At 40.5% G+C, this 18,701-nt stretch overlaps 1 protein-coding gene across 2 annotated transcripts in view; it reads right to left on the reverse strand.

Moving 5' to 3' along the window:
* The window catches only part of lyst (lysosomal trafficking regulator), a 298,945-nt gene that overhangs the window by 103,846 nt on the left and 176,398 nt on the right, over positions 1-18,701 (reverse strand). For both annotated transcript variants that reach the window (XM_059645552.1, XM_048530826.2), the window contains exons 16-20: positions 11,943-12,133; positions 9,760-10,005; positions 7,466-7,639; positions 2,655-2,807; positions 1,641-1,778 (exon numbers count right to left, since the gene is read on the reverse strand). In XM_059645552.1, the coding sequence (XP_059501535.1) occupies positions 1,641-1,778; positions 2,655-2,807; positions 7,466-7,639; positions 9,760-10,005; positions 11,943-12,133 (902 nt within the window). The remainder of the gene's footprint in view (positions 1-1,640; positions 1,779-2,654; positions 2,808-7,465; positions 7,640-9,759; positions 10,006-11,942; positions 12,134-18,701) is intronic.

The following is an 18,701-nucleotide window of genomic DNA, read 5'->3' on the forward strand; positions in this document are numbered from 1 at the left end:
GTTACTCCTAACAAAGTGCATCACCTCACACTTGTCTGCATTAAACTCCATTTGCTACCTCTCAGCCCAGCTCTGCAGCTTATCTATGTCTCTCTGCAACCTACAGCATCTTTCGTTACTATCCACAACTCCACCGACCTTAGTGTCATCTGCAAATTTACTAACCCATCCTTCTACGCCCTCATCCAGGTCGTTTATAAAAATGACAAACAGCAGTGGACCCAACACCAACCCTTGCGGTACACCACTAGTAACTGGTCTCCAGGATGAACATTTCCCATCAACTACCACCCTCTGTCTTCTTTCAGCAAGCCAATTTCTGATCCAAACTGCTATATCTCCCACAATTCCATTCCTCCGCATTTTGTACAATAGCCTATTGTGGGGAACCTTATCGAATGCCTTGCTGAAATCCATATACACCACATCAACCAGTTTACTCTCATCTACCTGTTTGGTCACGTTCTCAAAGAACTCAATAAGGTTTGTGAGGCACGACCTTCCCTTCACAAAACCGTGCTGACTATCCCTAATCAATTTATTCTTTTCTGGATGATTCTAAATCCTATCCCTTATAACCTTTTCCAACACTTTACCAACAACTGAGGTAAGGCTCACTGGACTATAATTACCAGGGTTGTCTCTACTCCCCTTCTTGAACAGGGGAACCACATTTGCTATCCTCCAGTCATCTGGCACTATTCCTGTAGACAATGACGAGTTAAAGATCAATGCTAAAGGCTCATATTTCTGAAGATACATTAGCACCATTGCAAGGTATAAAATTTGAGAGTGTGAATTTTCCATTTTCTGAACACTGATTTTATAATTGCCTGTGGAGGGAATATGTACCGTATTATGTTAAACTAACAGCTGTCCTTTCTCGAGGCTACATGATCTAGCTAGCAATGAAAAAGTATGCTAACTGCTTGAACTAGGAGCTGATTTAGTACTAGCATTTCAGCAACTGCATTTATATAATAAAATTACTATGTTCTGATTTTTAGCAGCAATTCTCCAGTCGAAAACTTTATGAACTTGGGAATAAAGATGTTAAGGTTCCACAAGTGACAGAAGGGAAGGATAGAACACTACATCAGATGTAGGCAGGCAGGAAAACTTAATTACCATAAAACCCTTTATCATTGTATGATTATTTTAATAAAAATACAGTGCTTCCATCTCTCTTCAGATCATGTTAATTATACTTGAACCTCATGACAAATGACCACAGAGATCTTATTAATTATTTAACAGGCAAGAGGTTTTTCTAGTACTTTGTCATACAAATCCAAAAGGATTCCCAATGCTGCTTTGTGTTTACTGATTTCAGCCAGGGAAGGAATTCTAACCCTGAATTAAACAGACAAAGATGCCACATTCCCACGCATGATAATTATCTAGTGACCCATGTCACTAGATCAACTTGGTGACTGTCAGGAGAAGACATTATGTTTTCCACAATTAAAGAACTGTTAGCTCTCAATGTTTAGGATAACATGGAATATGCTCATTTGGATAAAGCATCAAAAAGGTACCAACACTTTGTAAGATGTACCCTAGTAGAGTCCTGCATCATGAGAATAGGAAGACATTGGGAAGGGGACAGAAGTGGAAATTTAGACAAATACAGCTCATACCTGAAGAACTTGACAAGTCAAAAGGAAGCGATAAACCACTTGGGACTTTAGAAGCTGCTTGACATTGAACATCTGCTTTGGATGATGGATTCTAATGAGCACTTCAAGAGCTGCCATCAGTGTTTCCCAGACACCACTCTATTTTCAAAACAAAAATATATAACATTGGTAGCTACATTGGTGAGATTAGAAAATTTGCATTCCAGACACAGTAACATCAACAGCAATGTATGCACAGATGGCCCTTACCAAATCTGTCGCAGCTGATAAGCAGGTCTGAAGTGGCTTCCTTTTGCACTAGCTGAGGGTAGGGGTGGGTTGGTGAAGATGATGAGGAAGGTGCTAGGAAGGCGGCTGGGGATGAGGGAGAGATAGAGCCAGTAGCTGAGGTGGTTAAGGAGGCTGAGGCTGACAAAAGGAGGTTTTCCTCCCTGGCTCTCTCACCTCAGTGGCACTCCTTTGTTGCACTCACCCAGCTCTCCCTAGCTACTGCACTGCTTGAGATAGGGACCTTCCAAGAAGCTGAGAAGCCTCACCTAAGCGCTGCTACCTGCTTTGACAATGATTGAAGAGATTGTGAGAAGAGCAGTGGGACAGAGTTTGCAGGAGCAGCCCCAGTTACCTGCCTCACTTGCAGTCACAGCCTGATTACTGACTAAAGTGAAAGCTTTTACTCTCCCTCAGGATCACTGACCTAGTGACACCTAATGTAGACAATCCCAACAAAGCATTCAAAAGAAAATTTCTGTTTAAATAAGAGCAGAATGATAAAGGTGTGTGCTGTGAGAATATTTCTTAAAAATTCTGCATCAGGAATTGCATAACTGTGTGTTATACAGAATGCGCAAAAACGTTTCATTGCTTCCACTTAAGTTCTTAAGTGAGCTTTCTTCCTCATGTTGAGGATATAATTTCACAATTGTTGCTCTTTCAAATTAGGAAGTCCTCATTCCAATCCAGTACTTAAATGGTGATAGAAACAAATAAAAATCTGAACACTGGGGGGATAAGAACCTGTGCTTTAGACCAGATCTTCCAATCCAATAACAATTCAGACAGCAGCTTCACATCCTGGATCACAGCAATGGATTCTGTATCAATTTCAAATTGCTTCGTGGACTCATTAAATTTAAGAATTGGAGCACTGCAGCATCCATCGAGTAAAGCCTGAAATACAGTTTTTAAAGCATAAAGTTAGCAAATCTTAATGAATCTGTCTGTACATGAACACAACTGGCAGCATAAAAAAAACATTTCCTGCACAGGTATAGCAGGCAAATTTAAAAATATAGATGCTATAAAGGGCCAAACGGTAAAGCAGATGATCACATTCTTTTGTTCTCAGAACAGACATATAAAGTTTCCACACAGAATTTACAGGAGAATTTTAATGTAATACTAATCCATTGGGGGATCAGTAGTACATTAAAATCACCAAGGCAACTTTTGGTGGTCAAAACAATTTCAGATGGGAGGGGGCAAGGGTGTTCATGGGGGGGGGGGAACAGAGGGGGTTAAAGTGGGGGAAGAAAGGGAGTGTGAAAGTGTGAGGTTATGCACTTTGGTAGGAAGAAAAAGCAGCACAGACGATTTTCTAAATGAGGAAAAAACTTTGGAAATCTGAAGCACAAGGTGACTTGGGAGTCCTTGTTTAGAACTTTAAGGTTAATATGCAGGTTTAGTTGGCAGTTAGGACAATAAATATAATGCTAGCATTTATTTCAGGTGGGGTAGAATACAACTGCACAGATGTACTGCTGAGGCTGTAAACAGCTCCAGTGAGACCACGTTTGGAATACTGTGAGCAGTTTGTGCCCTACATCTAAGATTGGGTGTGCTGGCCTTGGAGGGAATCCAGAAGAGGTTTACAAGAATGATCCAAGATATGAAGGGCTTATCATATAAGAAGAAATTGAGGACTCTGGGTCTGTACTCGATGGAGTTTAGAAGGATGGTTGGGGGGGGGGGGGGGGGGGGGGGGGGTCTGATTGAAACTTACAGAATACTGATAGGCCTGAATAGAGGTGGATGTGGAGAAAATGTTTCCACTTGTAGGAGAGACTAGGACCCAAAGGCACAACCTCAGAGGCAAGGGATAACCCTTTAGAACCCAGATGAACCAGAAATTCTTTAGCCAGAGGATGATAATCTGTGGAACTTGTTGCTGCAGATGATCATGGAGGCCAAGTCATTGAGCGTATTTAAAACCAAGATAGACAAAGAGAGATAGGTAGGTTCTTGATTAGCAAGGAGATCAGGAGGTAGAGCAAGAGGTATGACAGGGTAACAGGGCTGAGAAACATATCAGCCACAACTGAATGGTGGGGCAGACAAAGTGCAAAAGGCTTAATTCTGCTGCTCTATTTTACGGTCTTAGTCGTTGAAACGGCATAATGTTGGCATATATGACGGACCAATTCCTGTGCTGCACTATTCTCAGAGCCAGGGGTTGGAGCAAAGAGAAAGTGGGGGAGGCAGGGGGTGAGGACATTTGATACAGAGAGCAAGAGAAAGAGACTGACTGCAAACAAGGGAGGGCAGCACGAGCGAGATGGGAGTACAGGGTGAGCAGGTGAGATTGGAGAGCGCAAGTAGGAGTGGTAAGTGAGGGAAAGAGAATCAAGGCACGTACAAACTGCAGACGATTAATTGTGGGTGACTTTAACTTTCACTTCGATTGGGAAAATCAAATTAGCAAAGATAGCCACAAGGCAGAAGAATTCATAGTCTGTTCAGGAGTGTTTCCTGGAACATGTTGCAGATCTCATCAAGCTATTTTGGATTTAGTAATATGCGATGATGCAGATTTAATACATAATGTCAGACTAAAAGATTCCCCGAGGGAACAGAGACTATACATTCAGTTTGAGTGAGAGAATCTGGTATCAGAAATATAAATAAGAGTAATTACAATAGGGATGAGGGCACAGTTGGCAGGGCTGGACTGGGAACAGAGGTAAGCAAAACTAAATGTTTGCCATTGTTCCTCAAACTTTAAAAAAGACAACTCATGACGATCAGTAAAAATATATCCCAGTAAGGAAGAAGGACTCTATGAAGATCGACCAAACAATGTTAGCTAAGGAAGTTAAGGATAATACTAAATTAAAAGAAAGAAAAGCTTGGTGAAGATTAGTGGAAGAGGATGAGGGCAGCATTAAAACTGACCAAAAGACGTCTAACAAAAAAGCGATAAAATAAATTGAGAATTTAAAAGAAGTAACAGCTTCTTTAAATACATAAAAACCAAAAGTGAGATCAAAGTGAAGAAAGGGGCGTCAGAGAATAAGGCTCAGAAATAATTAATGGGGAACCAGGTAAAGGCAGAAGAGTTGAGTAACTGCTCTGCATCAAACTTCAGGGTAGATACAACTCCAAAAACACTAAATAATCGAGGGATGAAAGGGAGGCAAAGGGGGGGGGGGGGGGAGAGAGGGGCTGGGTTAAGAGAGAGAGGGTGGGGGGGGAGGGAGGGGGCGCGTGGGGAGGCAGTCATGGGGTGGGGCAGCGGGGAGACAGGGGGCGTGGGCAGCTGGAGAGGGGGGCGGGGCGGCAGGGCCAGGTGGCGGGAGTGGGACAGGGTGGGCGGGCTTCGGGAGGAGAGAATTGTGGGCATCGGGGCGGGGCGGAGTAGAGAGGAGCTGGGGGGGTAGGGAAGAGGAGATGGGGGAAGAGAAGTGAAGCGAGGGAGGAGTTGGGGAGAAGTTCTCAGTAAAACTACATAAAGCAACAGTCAGACCATGCCTGGAATAAAGTGAACAGTTTTTGGTCTTCTTATCTAAGGAAAGATGTTATGGTATTGGAGGCAATCCACAGACAGTTCATTAGTCTGGTTATGGGTGTGGGTGAGGTTGAGCTTGAACTCTCAAATTCTGAAGAATGAAATATGACCTTACTAAAACATGCAAGATTCTCAAGGGGCTTGACAGGGCAGATACAGGGAGGTTGTATCCCATTGTGGGAGAATCAAGAAGACTGAGTAAATCTCAGAATAAAGCAATCTCATTTAAGACACAGCTCCAGAATTTATTCTTTCAGAGGGGAGTGGATCTGTGGACATTTTTAAAAATCGCAAAGACTATAGGAGCTGAGTTATTCAATATACTGGAGACCGAGATAGACAGGTTTTAATCGGTATGGCCATGAGGAAGGAAAATGAAAGCAAAGATTATCAAATCAGACATGACCTCACTGAATGACGTTCTTCTGCCCATGTCGAGGCAGGTTCTTTACTCAGAGTGGTAAGGGCGTGGAATGCCCTGCCTGCCAATGTAGTTAACTCAGCCACATTAGGGGCATTTAAACAATCCTTGGATAAGCATATGGATGATGATGGGACAGTGTAAGGGGAGGGGCTTAGATTAGTTCACAGGTCGGCGCAACATCGAGGGCCGAAGGGTCTGTTCTGCGCTGTATTGTTCTATGTTCCTGCAGTCTTATGGGGGGGGAGGGCGGGTGTGGTGTGGGGGAGGGACTTGGGCACACAGGAAAGAGATATGCAGGCGAGTAGATAAAGCAGAGAAACTGACAAATCAGGACACAATAAGAGGTAAAATCAATCAAGCAAATCAGTCATACTACACATTATATACCTTTCACTTCTAATGAAATTGATTCAGTTATCAATAATTTTGACTTTATTAAGAAATTGAGTTAAATTAGGTTCTGTTCAGGGTGATTTAGTTGTAAATAATTTCTGGAAGGAATAATAGCCACATAGTCCACATTAAGAGGCCTTGAAATTATGAATTTATATGGTTGTTTTCCTGGCTGAAGCCAATGTAAATTTAGGCTAACAAAATGTGCAAATGCTTTCTCTTCAAAGACATAGCTCTGTTTTAAAATAATTTAGTTTTCTAGCTAATCTTGAATAGTTACTTCAAGCTTTATTTATGTTTCTATTTCTTTGCTGTACTTTGTAGCTTCAGTTTTAACAGTTTTTTTTGTGGCATCAAACATTGCTCTTGCAGATAAAAGGATACTGCTAGGTTTTGGCAATTACTTAAATGTATCAGTTGGGACATTTGGGACTATATATAATGATGAGAGGTGACATTACATACTTGAAGCAGATGCACAAAATTCCTGTACTGGTGCCATATTATCTTGGTAGAAATCTACAAAATTAGTAGGCTGAGAGACACAAGCTGAGATTAAATGGGACATCAGAAGATAGTAGGAATAAAATCAGTAAGGCGACCTTTTTAAATAAATCAGTTCGGATTGAGTATATATAGTATAGTCAATGTAAGATCTATCGTGTGCTGTCCATGCTTTGGCAAGCCCATTCGAGTTTAGAACATCTCTGATCACACACCAGAGACAGTGACTTATGAGAATTAATAAGCAACGATTCATAGTGATTTGGTGGATGAAGAGAAAACCGAAAACTGAAAACAAAGACAACTTGGATTAACGAACAGAAAGAGAGACATTTGCCAGTTGATCGGAACCTGAGCTGGTGTTTCAAAGTGAATCAACTAGAAATCACTGTTTTTACTACTATTCTTTTCTACTTCATATGATAAACTTAAATTCTTGTACTTGTACTTGGAATGAGTCTTATAACTAGTCAGGCGTAGTAAACCTTTAGATTCGCTCTCTCAATTCAGCCTATAATTGTAACTGACTTAGATATTCAAGATAAAGTGAACTGCAATATCCTTCAAGGGAACACATGCCAGTCAATGGACTGAGCCTGAATAATAACATAATAAGCATCTTTGTGTGACTTTATGTGAAAGTCAGTAACATTTTAATGAATGTTAAACAAATGTTTAACTAATCACAGGAAAGAGACTCAGATGTAGAAAATATTCCATTACCTTTAAGATGTGGAAACCTACAATACATTTTGATTTTATGAGCACTTGGTGAATCATAGCATAGCCATGACAGCTCTCCATCTCCTGGACTCTCTGCTGGTTATACTTGGTCAAAGTAAGTATAACTTTCAGTGCTAGAGCTTGCGTCTTTTCACAGTTACTAATCTCGACAGACTGGAGAAAAAGAAAATATTTAATCTTACAAACAAAATAAAGGGCAATTCTTGATGTGTGCATACAATTTTTCTTTCGCAAAAGTAAATGTCAATACTTTTATTTCAAGTCACAAAATGTTACCTGTCAGATGGATTCAATGCTTGGTTTTCGTGACATTGGTTGTGCTGAATTCTGGATATGCCATGCAACATAGATGCATGTGTACAGTAACATACATACAGCCATTTGCTTGCTTGCAACGCCAAGTATGGCTCAATAGCCTTCTGAGAATTGCTGATGTCCAGTCTGTGCGTCATCTCAAAGGTTCTCCCTATGTCCAAGTTAGACTTTGACCCGATCCCAGTGTTGAAATCAGTGCATAACAGAGAAACATGGAAAGCAACAGGAGTAGGCCATTCCATCCTTCGAGCCTGCTCCTACATTCAATATGAAGATGGTTGATCACCCAAATCAGTAACCTGTTCCTGCTTTCCCCCCATACCCTTGATCCCGTTATGCTCAAGAATTATATCTAACCTTGCCAGACACATTACCCGAACCCAATCTAGATTCAGAAGGATAGTTCCAAATAGCAAAAGGTACTTGGTATGGTATACCTGAATACGAAAACGTACAGAAGTGGAATGAATTTTCTATGTTGCATCCGTTTGCATACTGTTTCTTTTAACGCGGACATCACATTACTTGAACAGATACAGCCAGTGGTACGTTTGTTCTTATGTCAGCACGACACAAATTTGTAGCTATTAAACTAATCAGCAAATGGAATATATTTGACTGGAAAAACCCAAACACACAATTAATACATGCAAATGTCAAAAACAGAGATCACTGTCCATCTGATAGCCAATTTCAGCAGTGCCAATGCAACACCTGCCCACATTTCTCACAGACACCTTATAACAGCTCAACACATCTTGCTTGTGCATGGAATAAAACTGAACATTGCAAGCTCCCAATTCTCCATCCTGAGACCAAAAAACAGATGAATGGAATGGGCAGTCACAAGCCGAGTGGGGAAAATCATCCCCTTGTATGCTGTAAAATGTTACAAATTTAGTCTCTTCACTTGGTCAACAGACCAAGATCTGTTCTGACCCAATGGTAGTGAGGACAGCATTCAAAAGTTGAAACCCTGGGTAGTTTCCTTTTGTGAGTGCCAAAGTGTTCCAAACAAACATGCCAGGAGCAGGTGGGACTTGAATCTGGGTCCCCTGGTTCAGAGGCAGGAACACAACCACTGCGTCAGAAAGCCCTATGAGCCAAAGTTCTTTCGATATGCAGAAGTGCTATCACACACAAATAAATGGCTTTTTCCCACCACCAAATCACTTGTGGCAATTTTCACCTATTAAACACCAAAACTGAATCACCCGTGTTTCCAATAAATCTGTTCAAGACAAGTTGGATTTGAACCTGGACCCTTCTGACCTAGAGATAGAAACACTATTATTACACCACACTAGCCCTCCAAGTGAAATTGTTTGTTTTATTTCTTTCTAATCCCAAGCCAAACTGTAAATTATTTATTTTGATCAACTTGTTCAGATGTTATTACACACCTTTGGATAAAGTGGGACTTCAGCTTGGGCCTCCCAGTCCAGGGGTAGGGATGCTACCACTATACGACAAGAGGGCTTATGATCAACTGAAGTGTATTTTTGGGGTTCTTTTTTAAACTGAACATATTTTTCTAATTTAACTGTTCATAGACGTTACACATCTCTGGATACATGGGACTTGAAATGGGGTCTCCAAGGCCAGGGTAGGGACACTACCACAGCACCCCAAAAGGGCCATGATCCAAGCCATTTTGAAAAAAATCTTATTTTTCTAATCAGCCTGTTCAGGGATGTTATTACACACTTTTAATACAGGTGGGACTTGAACCTGCATCGACTGCCCCAGAGTAGGGACATTACCATTGCACCCCAAAATGGCCCTTATCCGAGCCAAATGCAACTAACTTCTGCAGTAATTTCACCTGAAACCAATTAACTGTGTACTGATTGAGAGCTGACTCATTTCAGAAATAGATAGTGCATGGATCATTGCATTGTTAAAATGTTCAGGACAAATGTTTATTGTTAAGTATTTCAAAAATGACCATCTCTTACTCTGGCAAACAGAAAAATGAATACGCCAATTCCTCCAATTTTATGCAGGATACGCTGAAGGTCTTGATGCTCCAAATGCTGCAAGTTCTTTAGCTGCTGAGGTTTCAGTATATTGCTTTGGATATCCTTCAAGCTGAATGGCCTCTGTGATGACATAGTTCGTGTTTGGCCCTTGAGTCGAATAACTGGCTCATAGATTGTATATTGAGCAGGACATCTTGGATTGTAAACAACAGAAAGACTATCCTACAAAAAAGCATCAAGCTTTAGCTCAAAATACATATTAATATTGTTGCTGCCACCCAAAAGAAATCAGTGAAATTTGCACACATTGGACGTTGATTTACATTTATCAATCAATTCAGACAAGGGAAGGGGTTAAAATAGATAAGGTAACCATGTTGGATAAGCTGTAGTTACAATGAATAAGACACCAGGACCGGATGAGTTGCATCCAAAAACTGTAAAGGAAGTGAGTGTGGGAATTGCAGATCCACAAGCTATAAGTTGATCGTGGCAGGGGAAGAGGACTGGAGAATCGCAAACAATGGTACACTATTTAAAACAAAAGGGTTTACAGGTAAGCCTCGTACTTATGAATCCATTGTTTAACTTCAGTGATGTCCATTTGCAAAATTACGTCTAGCATTGGACTGTGTAATTCTCAAACAATTAGTTGAGTACAATCCATGGTTTGCTTTTTGCAAACAGCAAAAAAGATATGTTTCAGATTATATCAAACTTCTGTTACTACTGAGCTATTTTTGGTGAGAATAGCGCAGGAAAGAGAAGATTGTGATAGGTGATAATCAGAAGTTTTCCTTGCCCATGTTCTGATTCCATGAAACATCAGGGGTCTGGAGTCAACATTCAGGATGATTTTGGTAACTTCTGGGTCATTGTCTATAAATTATAGTTCTTACAGGATGACTATATCAGGCAATTACTTATCTGGTCTGAGAGACAATTCCTCCAAATTTGACACAAGCCGCAGATGTTGATAAGGCACACTGAGGATCGGGAGATTTGCTGTTGTAATTTCCAATACCTAAGTCAATGTCTGGTCGTCTGTACAGTTTCATTACTTTTCTAAAACTTTAAAACAGTTTGACGTAACTGAGTGACTTGCTAGGCACTTCCAGGAGGTCACTCAAAAGTCTACCTTATTGCTGTTGATGTGGAGACACATATAGGCTAGACCAGGTGAATGAGAGCAGATTTCTTTCCCAAAAGGACATGAGTGAACCAAATGACTTGACTGCATTCAACAATGGTTTCATATGATTGTGCTGACAATTGAGAGTAGAATGATAGGATGGTAATTGGCCTGACTGGATTTGTCCTAACTTTTGTGGACAGGATACGCTCATGCAATTCGGGTTTTTAATGGTGCAGCGGTAGTATCCCTACCTCTGGGCCAAAGAGCTTAAATTCAAGTTCCATTTCTTACAGAGCTGTGTCATAAATGTGGAAAACTCCCCAGGTGTGACACATTATCAGGAGATGGCAATACACGAGGAAGAAAGGAGTAGAAGAATATGTCGATAAGGTGATATGCAAGGTGGGAGGTGCTCATGTGCAAAATCAACACTAGCATAGATTTATTGGGTTGAATGGTCTACTGTGTTACACAGTTCTATATATTTCCTGAGCAATTTGTAAGATGGGAATCAGTATCTAATCTAGGTTAATTTCACCCTCCAAACCCCAGAAATAGAGGTTAATTTTGACATCACAAAGGAGAACACCTAACCTAGCATGCGAAATGGTTAGAACCTGGGACATACTAGGTCTGCAGAGGTAACTGGTTCAGCTGATTGAATTAATAGGATTGTCTAGCTAAACTTCCTTACCTAGTTAGACAAAGTAACCTCTGAATCTCAGCTGAGAAGGTGGCTATTTGGCCTATTTTTCCTGGGTAAACTCTTTCAAAAAAAAACTGTCCTGTTAATTCAACCTCACTGCTCCTTCCTCATAGGCCTGCAACATTATCATTTTCAGGTACACACTAAATTCCCTAGAATTTGCTTCCATCACCCTTTCAAGCAGTGCTTTATAGATCATAATAACTAACTGTATAAAAAATTTTTGAAAGGTGGCATTTATTTTACTGATAATCAAACCATAATTGTACATTTAGTATATCATTGGTCACTGAATTTAAACAAATCAGCTAAACTCACCACCAGAGGGCTAGTGTCCATTTCCTTACATTTCATGAAAAATTCACTAATCTGATCACATTGTAGAATCTTCAGAGTAACATACTTAGAGTAATTCGCTTGTGATTTGCCATATTTGCAGGGCATGATGGTGGTGATGTCGGGTCCACAGACATATAAATAATAAGCTTCTTCCGGCCCTATCTTGGCACCTATTATAAAATGCAAATTTGATTAGCAATACAATTTGCAGAGAAAGGCAATATTTTAAATTTTAAAAACTTAAATATTATGTTCTGTATTCTAGCTTTAATATAAATGAGTTACGAATTAGAACATATACAGTAAAATATTCAACTTTATAGTTTATTGCTCCAACACTGTTCATGAAAAATTTGCACAATTTTCTCCAATAACACTGACCATATCTATTTAGTTGAAAATATTCTAAAATATTCTATTTGGTAGGTGAGTAGTATTTCTCAGTCAGTCAGAAGGCTCAGACTTTGATTGTATTCACAGGATAGGGCATTGCTGACTATTCCTGCATTTATTGCCCATCCCTAACTGCCCAGAGGATTTAATAATTTCCCACAGGGCAGTTAAAGTTAACCATATTGTTGTGGGTCTGATGTCACATGTAGTCCAGACCAGGTAAGGATGCCAGTTAGATCCCCAAAAGGAAACAAGTGAATCAGATGAAAATTTCTGACAACCGACAATGGTATTATCAGATTTTATTTTAAAACAAATCTAATTCAAACTCCACCATTTGCCGCTGCAGGATTGCAATCCATGTCCCCAGAACTGGATCACTGAATTAATAATCTAGCAATAATACCACTGCACCATCACTACACCTCGTGTATTCATTGTCACATGGGAAATAACAAGGGATGAAAAATTTCTGAGCAAAGACTCTGCATTTAAAATACAACATTTAACACTTTCACATCTTATGGTAAAAGCTGCAATTCTCTCTACTATCAAAGCAACTTAAAAAGTAGAATTCAAATATGAATGCTGTGCCTTCATACTGACATGACCATTCATCCAAAGCCCTAATGAGGGGTTCATGGTCACAGGGGCTCAACTAATTTGGCTGAGGAAGTTTGACAAACAAATTGGAGTTTTTTTTTGATTAACTAACTAGTATAATAGATGAGGGAGATCCAATGGATGCAGTGCATTTGCATTTCATAAAGCTTAAATAAAATACAATATTTGCAAGTCTGATGATGACGCAAAACTGAGTTGAACTGACAATGGTGAGGACAATGTAAAGAGTCTTCAGAGCACTTTAAACAAGTGAATGAACAAATGCATAACATATGCAGTTTACAGTGGATAAGTGTGAAATTGTTCCACTTCAGTAGGAAAAACAGAATGGCAGGGTACTATTTAAATACTGTTAAATTAGGAAAGGTTGACATACAAAGTGACCTGGTTGTCCTTGTACACTAGTCACTGAAAGCAAACATGCTGGTACAGCGAGCAGTTAGGAAAGCGAACAGTAAGTTGATCTTCATTGAAAGAGGGTCTCAGTCTAGGGCTTAAGTCATTTTACTGCAGCTGTACAGGGCCTTGGTGAGACCACACACCTGGGATACAGTGTTCAATTCAGTGTCCTTACCTATAGAAGGAAAATCACTTGTCATAGAGTCATGCACCGAAAGGTTCACCAGACTAATTCCTGGATTGACAGGTTTATAACCTCAGGAGAGATTGGGTTGACGGGGCACTCCAGATCAAGGTTTCTTGGTCTCAGTATCCATGGTAGGCTATTTTGGACTGTGATGAGGAGAAGTCTTTCATTCAGAGTGGTGAACTTGTAGAATTTTACACATACAGAAGTATGTGGAAATCAAGTCATTGAGCATAATTTAAAAATAATTAGGTAGACTTCTACAAGCTAAAGATGTCACAGGGTATGGGGAGAGACAGCAGAAGGATGGTATTGAGGTAGTCAGGATGACGTTGAATGGCAAAGTTGGCTCAATGGGCCAAACAGCTAAACTCTAGCTCCGATTTTCTATGCTTCTCATCAATCTGTCAAATTTTGTTCAAATCCACAGAACATACTCTTGCCTTCATTTATAGGGCATTATTTTTTCTGACTTAGTTGCTACCAAAAGAACAGAACTGTTTACAGATTCATAACACCTCTGGTTAATAACAAGACAAAGCTAAGACTTCTTTCACTAAACTATGACATTAACAGCCCCCTTCCAGATTTCATCAGAAATCAGGGAGCTGGGTGAATGGCCTGTGCATTTTCAGAGTTATGGATTTCTAATTAAACAGACCACATTTTCAGTTATATGGGCTCAGTAGTAGTAGTACTTTTGAGATTGCACCTGCAGAGAAATAGCAAAAAAACTGAGAAGCCTACTCTCAGGTTTCTCATTCTTCCCTTGCCTCTGGAGCAGATTGTTTCAAACAGGCTCTAATAAATTTCTGGCACAGTTACATAAGCAAATAGGATGGTTCTCCCCACCTTTTTTGTGGTTGATATTCTTGCAAATCATTTAACATAGCTGTAGAGAAAGTTTTAAGCCAAATAATTGTGTTGGAGGACTTTCTGAGCAATGGCACACACTCAGGACAGATGACCTTAGCTCAAAAGAGCAAGGTATAAAATCAGATTGTGTAGAGATAGGAAACAGTATAGGTGAGACACATGTGTTGGAATAGTTTATAGATTCCCCAACAGTAGTTACACTGTCAGACTGAGCATGCAGGAAGAGATAAATAGGGCATGTAAGAAAAGAAATGCAGTGGTCATAGGCAACGTCAACCTATATGTAGACTGGAAGAATAGGGATCTGATCATGGAAACAAGGAAGTAGCCGAAGTGTGGAACAGTAAGTTTATGACTATCTTGATTCAGCAGATTTAGAAAATGTCCTTAAGAATCATGTGAATAATGGAGAGGAACTTGAAACAATCACCATCACTAAGGAAAACATGCTGAGCAAACTATTAGATCCAAGGCTGACAAAGACAAAATGTCATGCATCCTAGGGACTTAAAAAACTGAACGCTGAAATAGTAGATGCATCTTCCAAAAGTCCCAAAATTCTGGAAAGGTATCTGTACATTAAGTGTGGAAGACTGAAAGCAGGAAACTGTAGGATTGCCGTCAGGAAATTATTATACCCATTATTGAAGATATTATAATAGGATGCCTCATAAAATCATAATGCAATAGGCAGAATCAGTGGACTGGATTTTCTGAGAAGTGGCAATCACAGTCAGATTTAAACTCTGCTCTTACATTTTTCCATTAAAAGCAAGCTGTTTCTGGAAGGACATTCCAATCACAGCTCTTTCAGAAACTTGAAACATACCTTAGATTTAACAGGCCCTGTGTATTGTAAGATAATCAAAGGATGTCAAACCATGCCTCTTTTTCATTGCCGTTGAGATTGCTGTATTGAGTTGCTGTATTGAGATTTAATGTACAGCAGCACATAGGAACGTTAAGTAAATTTTCAGCCCCCAGATATTTTTAAATCTACTTGTTCAGAGATGTTAGTACAATGGCCTAGTGGTATATCGCTTGACTGTTAATCCAGACACCCAGGTGATGTTGTGGGGACCTGGGTACAAATCCTCACAGATGGTGGAATTTAAATTCAACAAATATCTGGAATTAAGAGTCCAACGATGACCATGAATCCATTCTCAATTGTTGGGAAAAAAGAAACCTATCTGGCTCAGAAGGAAACTGCCATCCTTACCTGGTGTGGCTTACATGTGACTCCAGACCCACAGCAATGTGATTGACTCATAACTGACCTCTAGGCAATTAGGAATGGGCAATAAATGCTGGCCTGGCCAGTGATCCTTTTGTGCCGTGAATGAATAAAGAATAAGGAAAAATACACTACTGAAGCAGATAAGACTTGAACTTAGCTCTCCTGTTTCACCATTTAATGAGATCATGGCTGATCTGTCTTGGCCATATCCCTTAATACCTTAGTGTCCCTTTCACAGGAGCTGAGTCTATGTACAGAAAGTGAGAGGTTAGATGCCAGTAAATGCTAGTGTTTAGGGTAGATCAGGATAAGTGTGCGTGCCTGTGTGTTAAATCAGGGGAGTCATTTTAGTAGTTAGGAGTAGCCAGAATTTAGACTTGCTTTTAAATTGTCTAAATTTTCCTGCGAAGTTATTAATTTCACTTCAGTAGAACCTAATTTGCATATGCAATCAGCTGCCAGTGGAAGTTGTTGAGGCAGGTACATTAACAAACATTTAAAAGCCATTTGGACAAATATATGGTTAGGAAAGGTTTAGGATGATATGGGTCAACTGTGGGAAATGGGGCTTGCGTGGATGGACATTTTTGTTGCATTGACCTGTTGGGCCAAAGGGCTTATCTCTGTGCCATGGGACTCTGACTCTATGTGAATACTTTCAGAATGCGCCAGGCACAGGGGAATAGTCAATTAGAATTTTCAAATTCCTGTGCAGTTCCCTTGGAGTCCGCATGATTCTGACAGGCAAGTTCCAACTATGCCTCAGAAATTCAAGTTTGAGAAGATTTGTAGATCTGGTGGTGGATGAGATTGTAGACATTTCACTAAGCCGCTGGGTTTGGTTGCAAACATTTCATCACCCGGCAGCTTTGATTGTTGCTAGTGTCCTGGGGTGTCTGCCTATTTGATTCATTCAGTAGTGTGGCAAATGTCTCTTTGGTTAGGTCAATGTTTATGGATGTAAATAGTGCTGTTACATCGAAGGATATCATCTCCTCATCCTCTTCTATCCTGGTGTCCTTGATGATGCTGAGGAATTCTTGGGAGGAGTGCAGGAAGTGGGTAGCATTGTCGACTGAGTACTTCAATTTCTATTGCAGTTCTTTGACAAGTCTACATGTTGGTGTGCATGGTAGCGAGACAATGGGACTGAGAGCACCCCCAGTTTGTGTACCTGGGGTAGTCTGTAGAAGGTTTCATGGACTCCCCAAGGTATACAAACCGGGGGTCTCCCGCAGACCCACTGTCTCACTACCAGCAACAACTGCCACACTACTGAATGTATCAAGTAGGCAGGCACCTCAAGACACCACCATCAATCAATAAAGGACACCATCGTGAAATTACCAGATCTATGCCTCACAACCCACTTCACCTTCAATGCTGGTATATACAAATAAATCAACGGAACACCAATAGGATCCCCAATATCAGAACTGATTGCAGAAGCAGTAATGCCAAGGTTAAAACAGACAGTGGTCCCCACTGTACAACCCAAACTTTGGGTCCGATATATAATGACATCTTCATGATTATCAAACACGAAACTAGAAGAAAACCACCGACACATAACAAACATCTTCACTGGGATAAAATTCCAAAACGACAGAACAACCACTGACAACCCTTTCAGGACATTATGGTAGAACGCAAAAGCAGCAGGGAACTCCAGACTAGCATTTATAGAAAGACCACTCATTTGGACCAAATACTCAATAACACTAGCAACCACCCCAAAGCCCACAAACAGAGCTGTATCAGGGCACTACGTAAATGAATCACAACACATTGCAGCAACTCAGAACTACACAAAGTAGAATAGGAGCACCTATACAGAGTCTTCAAAAGAAATGGATACCTGAAAAGCATAATCTGCTGGTACCTCTGAGGCAGACCCAACATGGCCAGACTCTCAAATTTCCCTACCGTACACAAAGGACATCTCAGATGACCTCAAGACTACTCAGATCCCTAAGTATCAGTGTAGCCCACAAACCAACAGCCACCTACAACAGCCAGTGACGAATGCAAAGAATCATTTGCCAAAACCAGCAAAACTGGTGTAATATACAAAAAACCATGCAAGGACTGTGAGAAACACTACATAGGCCAACCCAGAAGAAAACTGACAACACGAATACACGAACACCAACCAGCCACCAAGAGACATGACCAATTCTCACTTGTTACGCTACACATGGACAATGAGGAGCACAAATTTGACTTGGACAACACATCTATAATCGTGATAATGGGAACTGCAGATGCTGGAGAATCCAAGATAATAAAATGTGAGGCTGGATGAACACAGCAGGCCCAGCAGCATCTCAGGAGCACAAAGGGTCTGATGAAGGGTCTAGGCCCGAAACGTCAGCTTTTGTGCTCCTGAGATGCTGCTGGGCCTGCTGTGTTCATCCAGCCTCACATTTTAACATCTATAATTGTACAAGCCAAACAGAAACATGCCAAGGAATTCCTAGGGGACTGGTATTCTAACTGGTACTCCATCAACAAACACACTGAATTAGACGCTATGTATAAACCACTGAGAAACAGAACTGGAAGTGGTACCAAACACTCTAACAGACTAGGGCATATAAATAAAAAGTGGGAACAACACTTCACCAGAGGCACACTGACGATGTTGCCTAGCATGGTGATGGAACATTTTCAACCAAACCCACAGGCTCGGACAGCTGATTTGAAAACATCTGCAAGGGTTGCTTGAATGACAGCTAAATTTGCCTCATATACCAAGGTAGTTAGTAAAGTAACTTGTCAAGAAGAGACAGAGTCTGCAAAGGGGTATTAATAGGTTAAGAGTATGAACAAAAATGAAGTCCTTCTGTACCTCAGAGTTCTGTGATCTCTCTCCATTTAAATAGCACAGGCAGTCCATAGGTTGCGAACGGGATCCTTTCATGATTATGTTCACAAGTCGATGTGTATGCAATTTGGAACACAGTGCAGGATAATACAAAGTAGCCATTCATAAGTACAGGACAAAACAAAAATTAGT

Source organism: Stegostoma tigrinum, chromosome 4 (genome assembly GCF_030684315.1).
Source record: "Stegostoma tigrinum isolate sSteTig4 chromosome 4, sSteTig4.hap1, whole genome shotgun sequence".
Classification (NCBI taxonomy): Eukaryota; Metazoa; Chordata; class Chondrichthyes; order Orectolobiformes; family Stegostomatidae; genus Stegostoma; species Stegostoma tigrinum.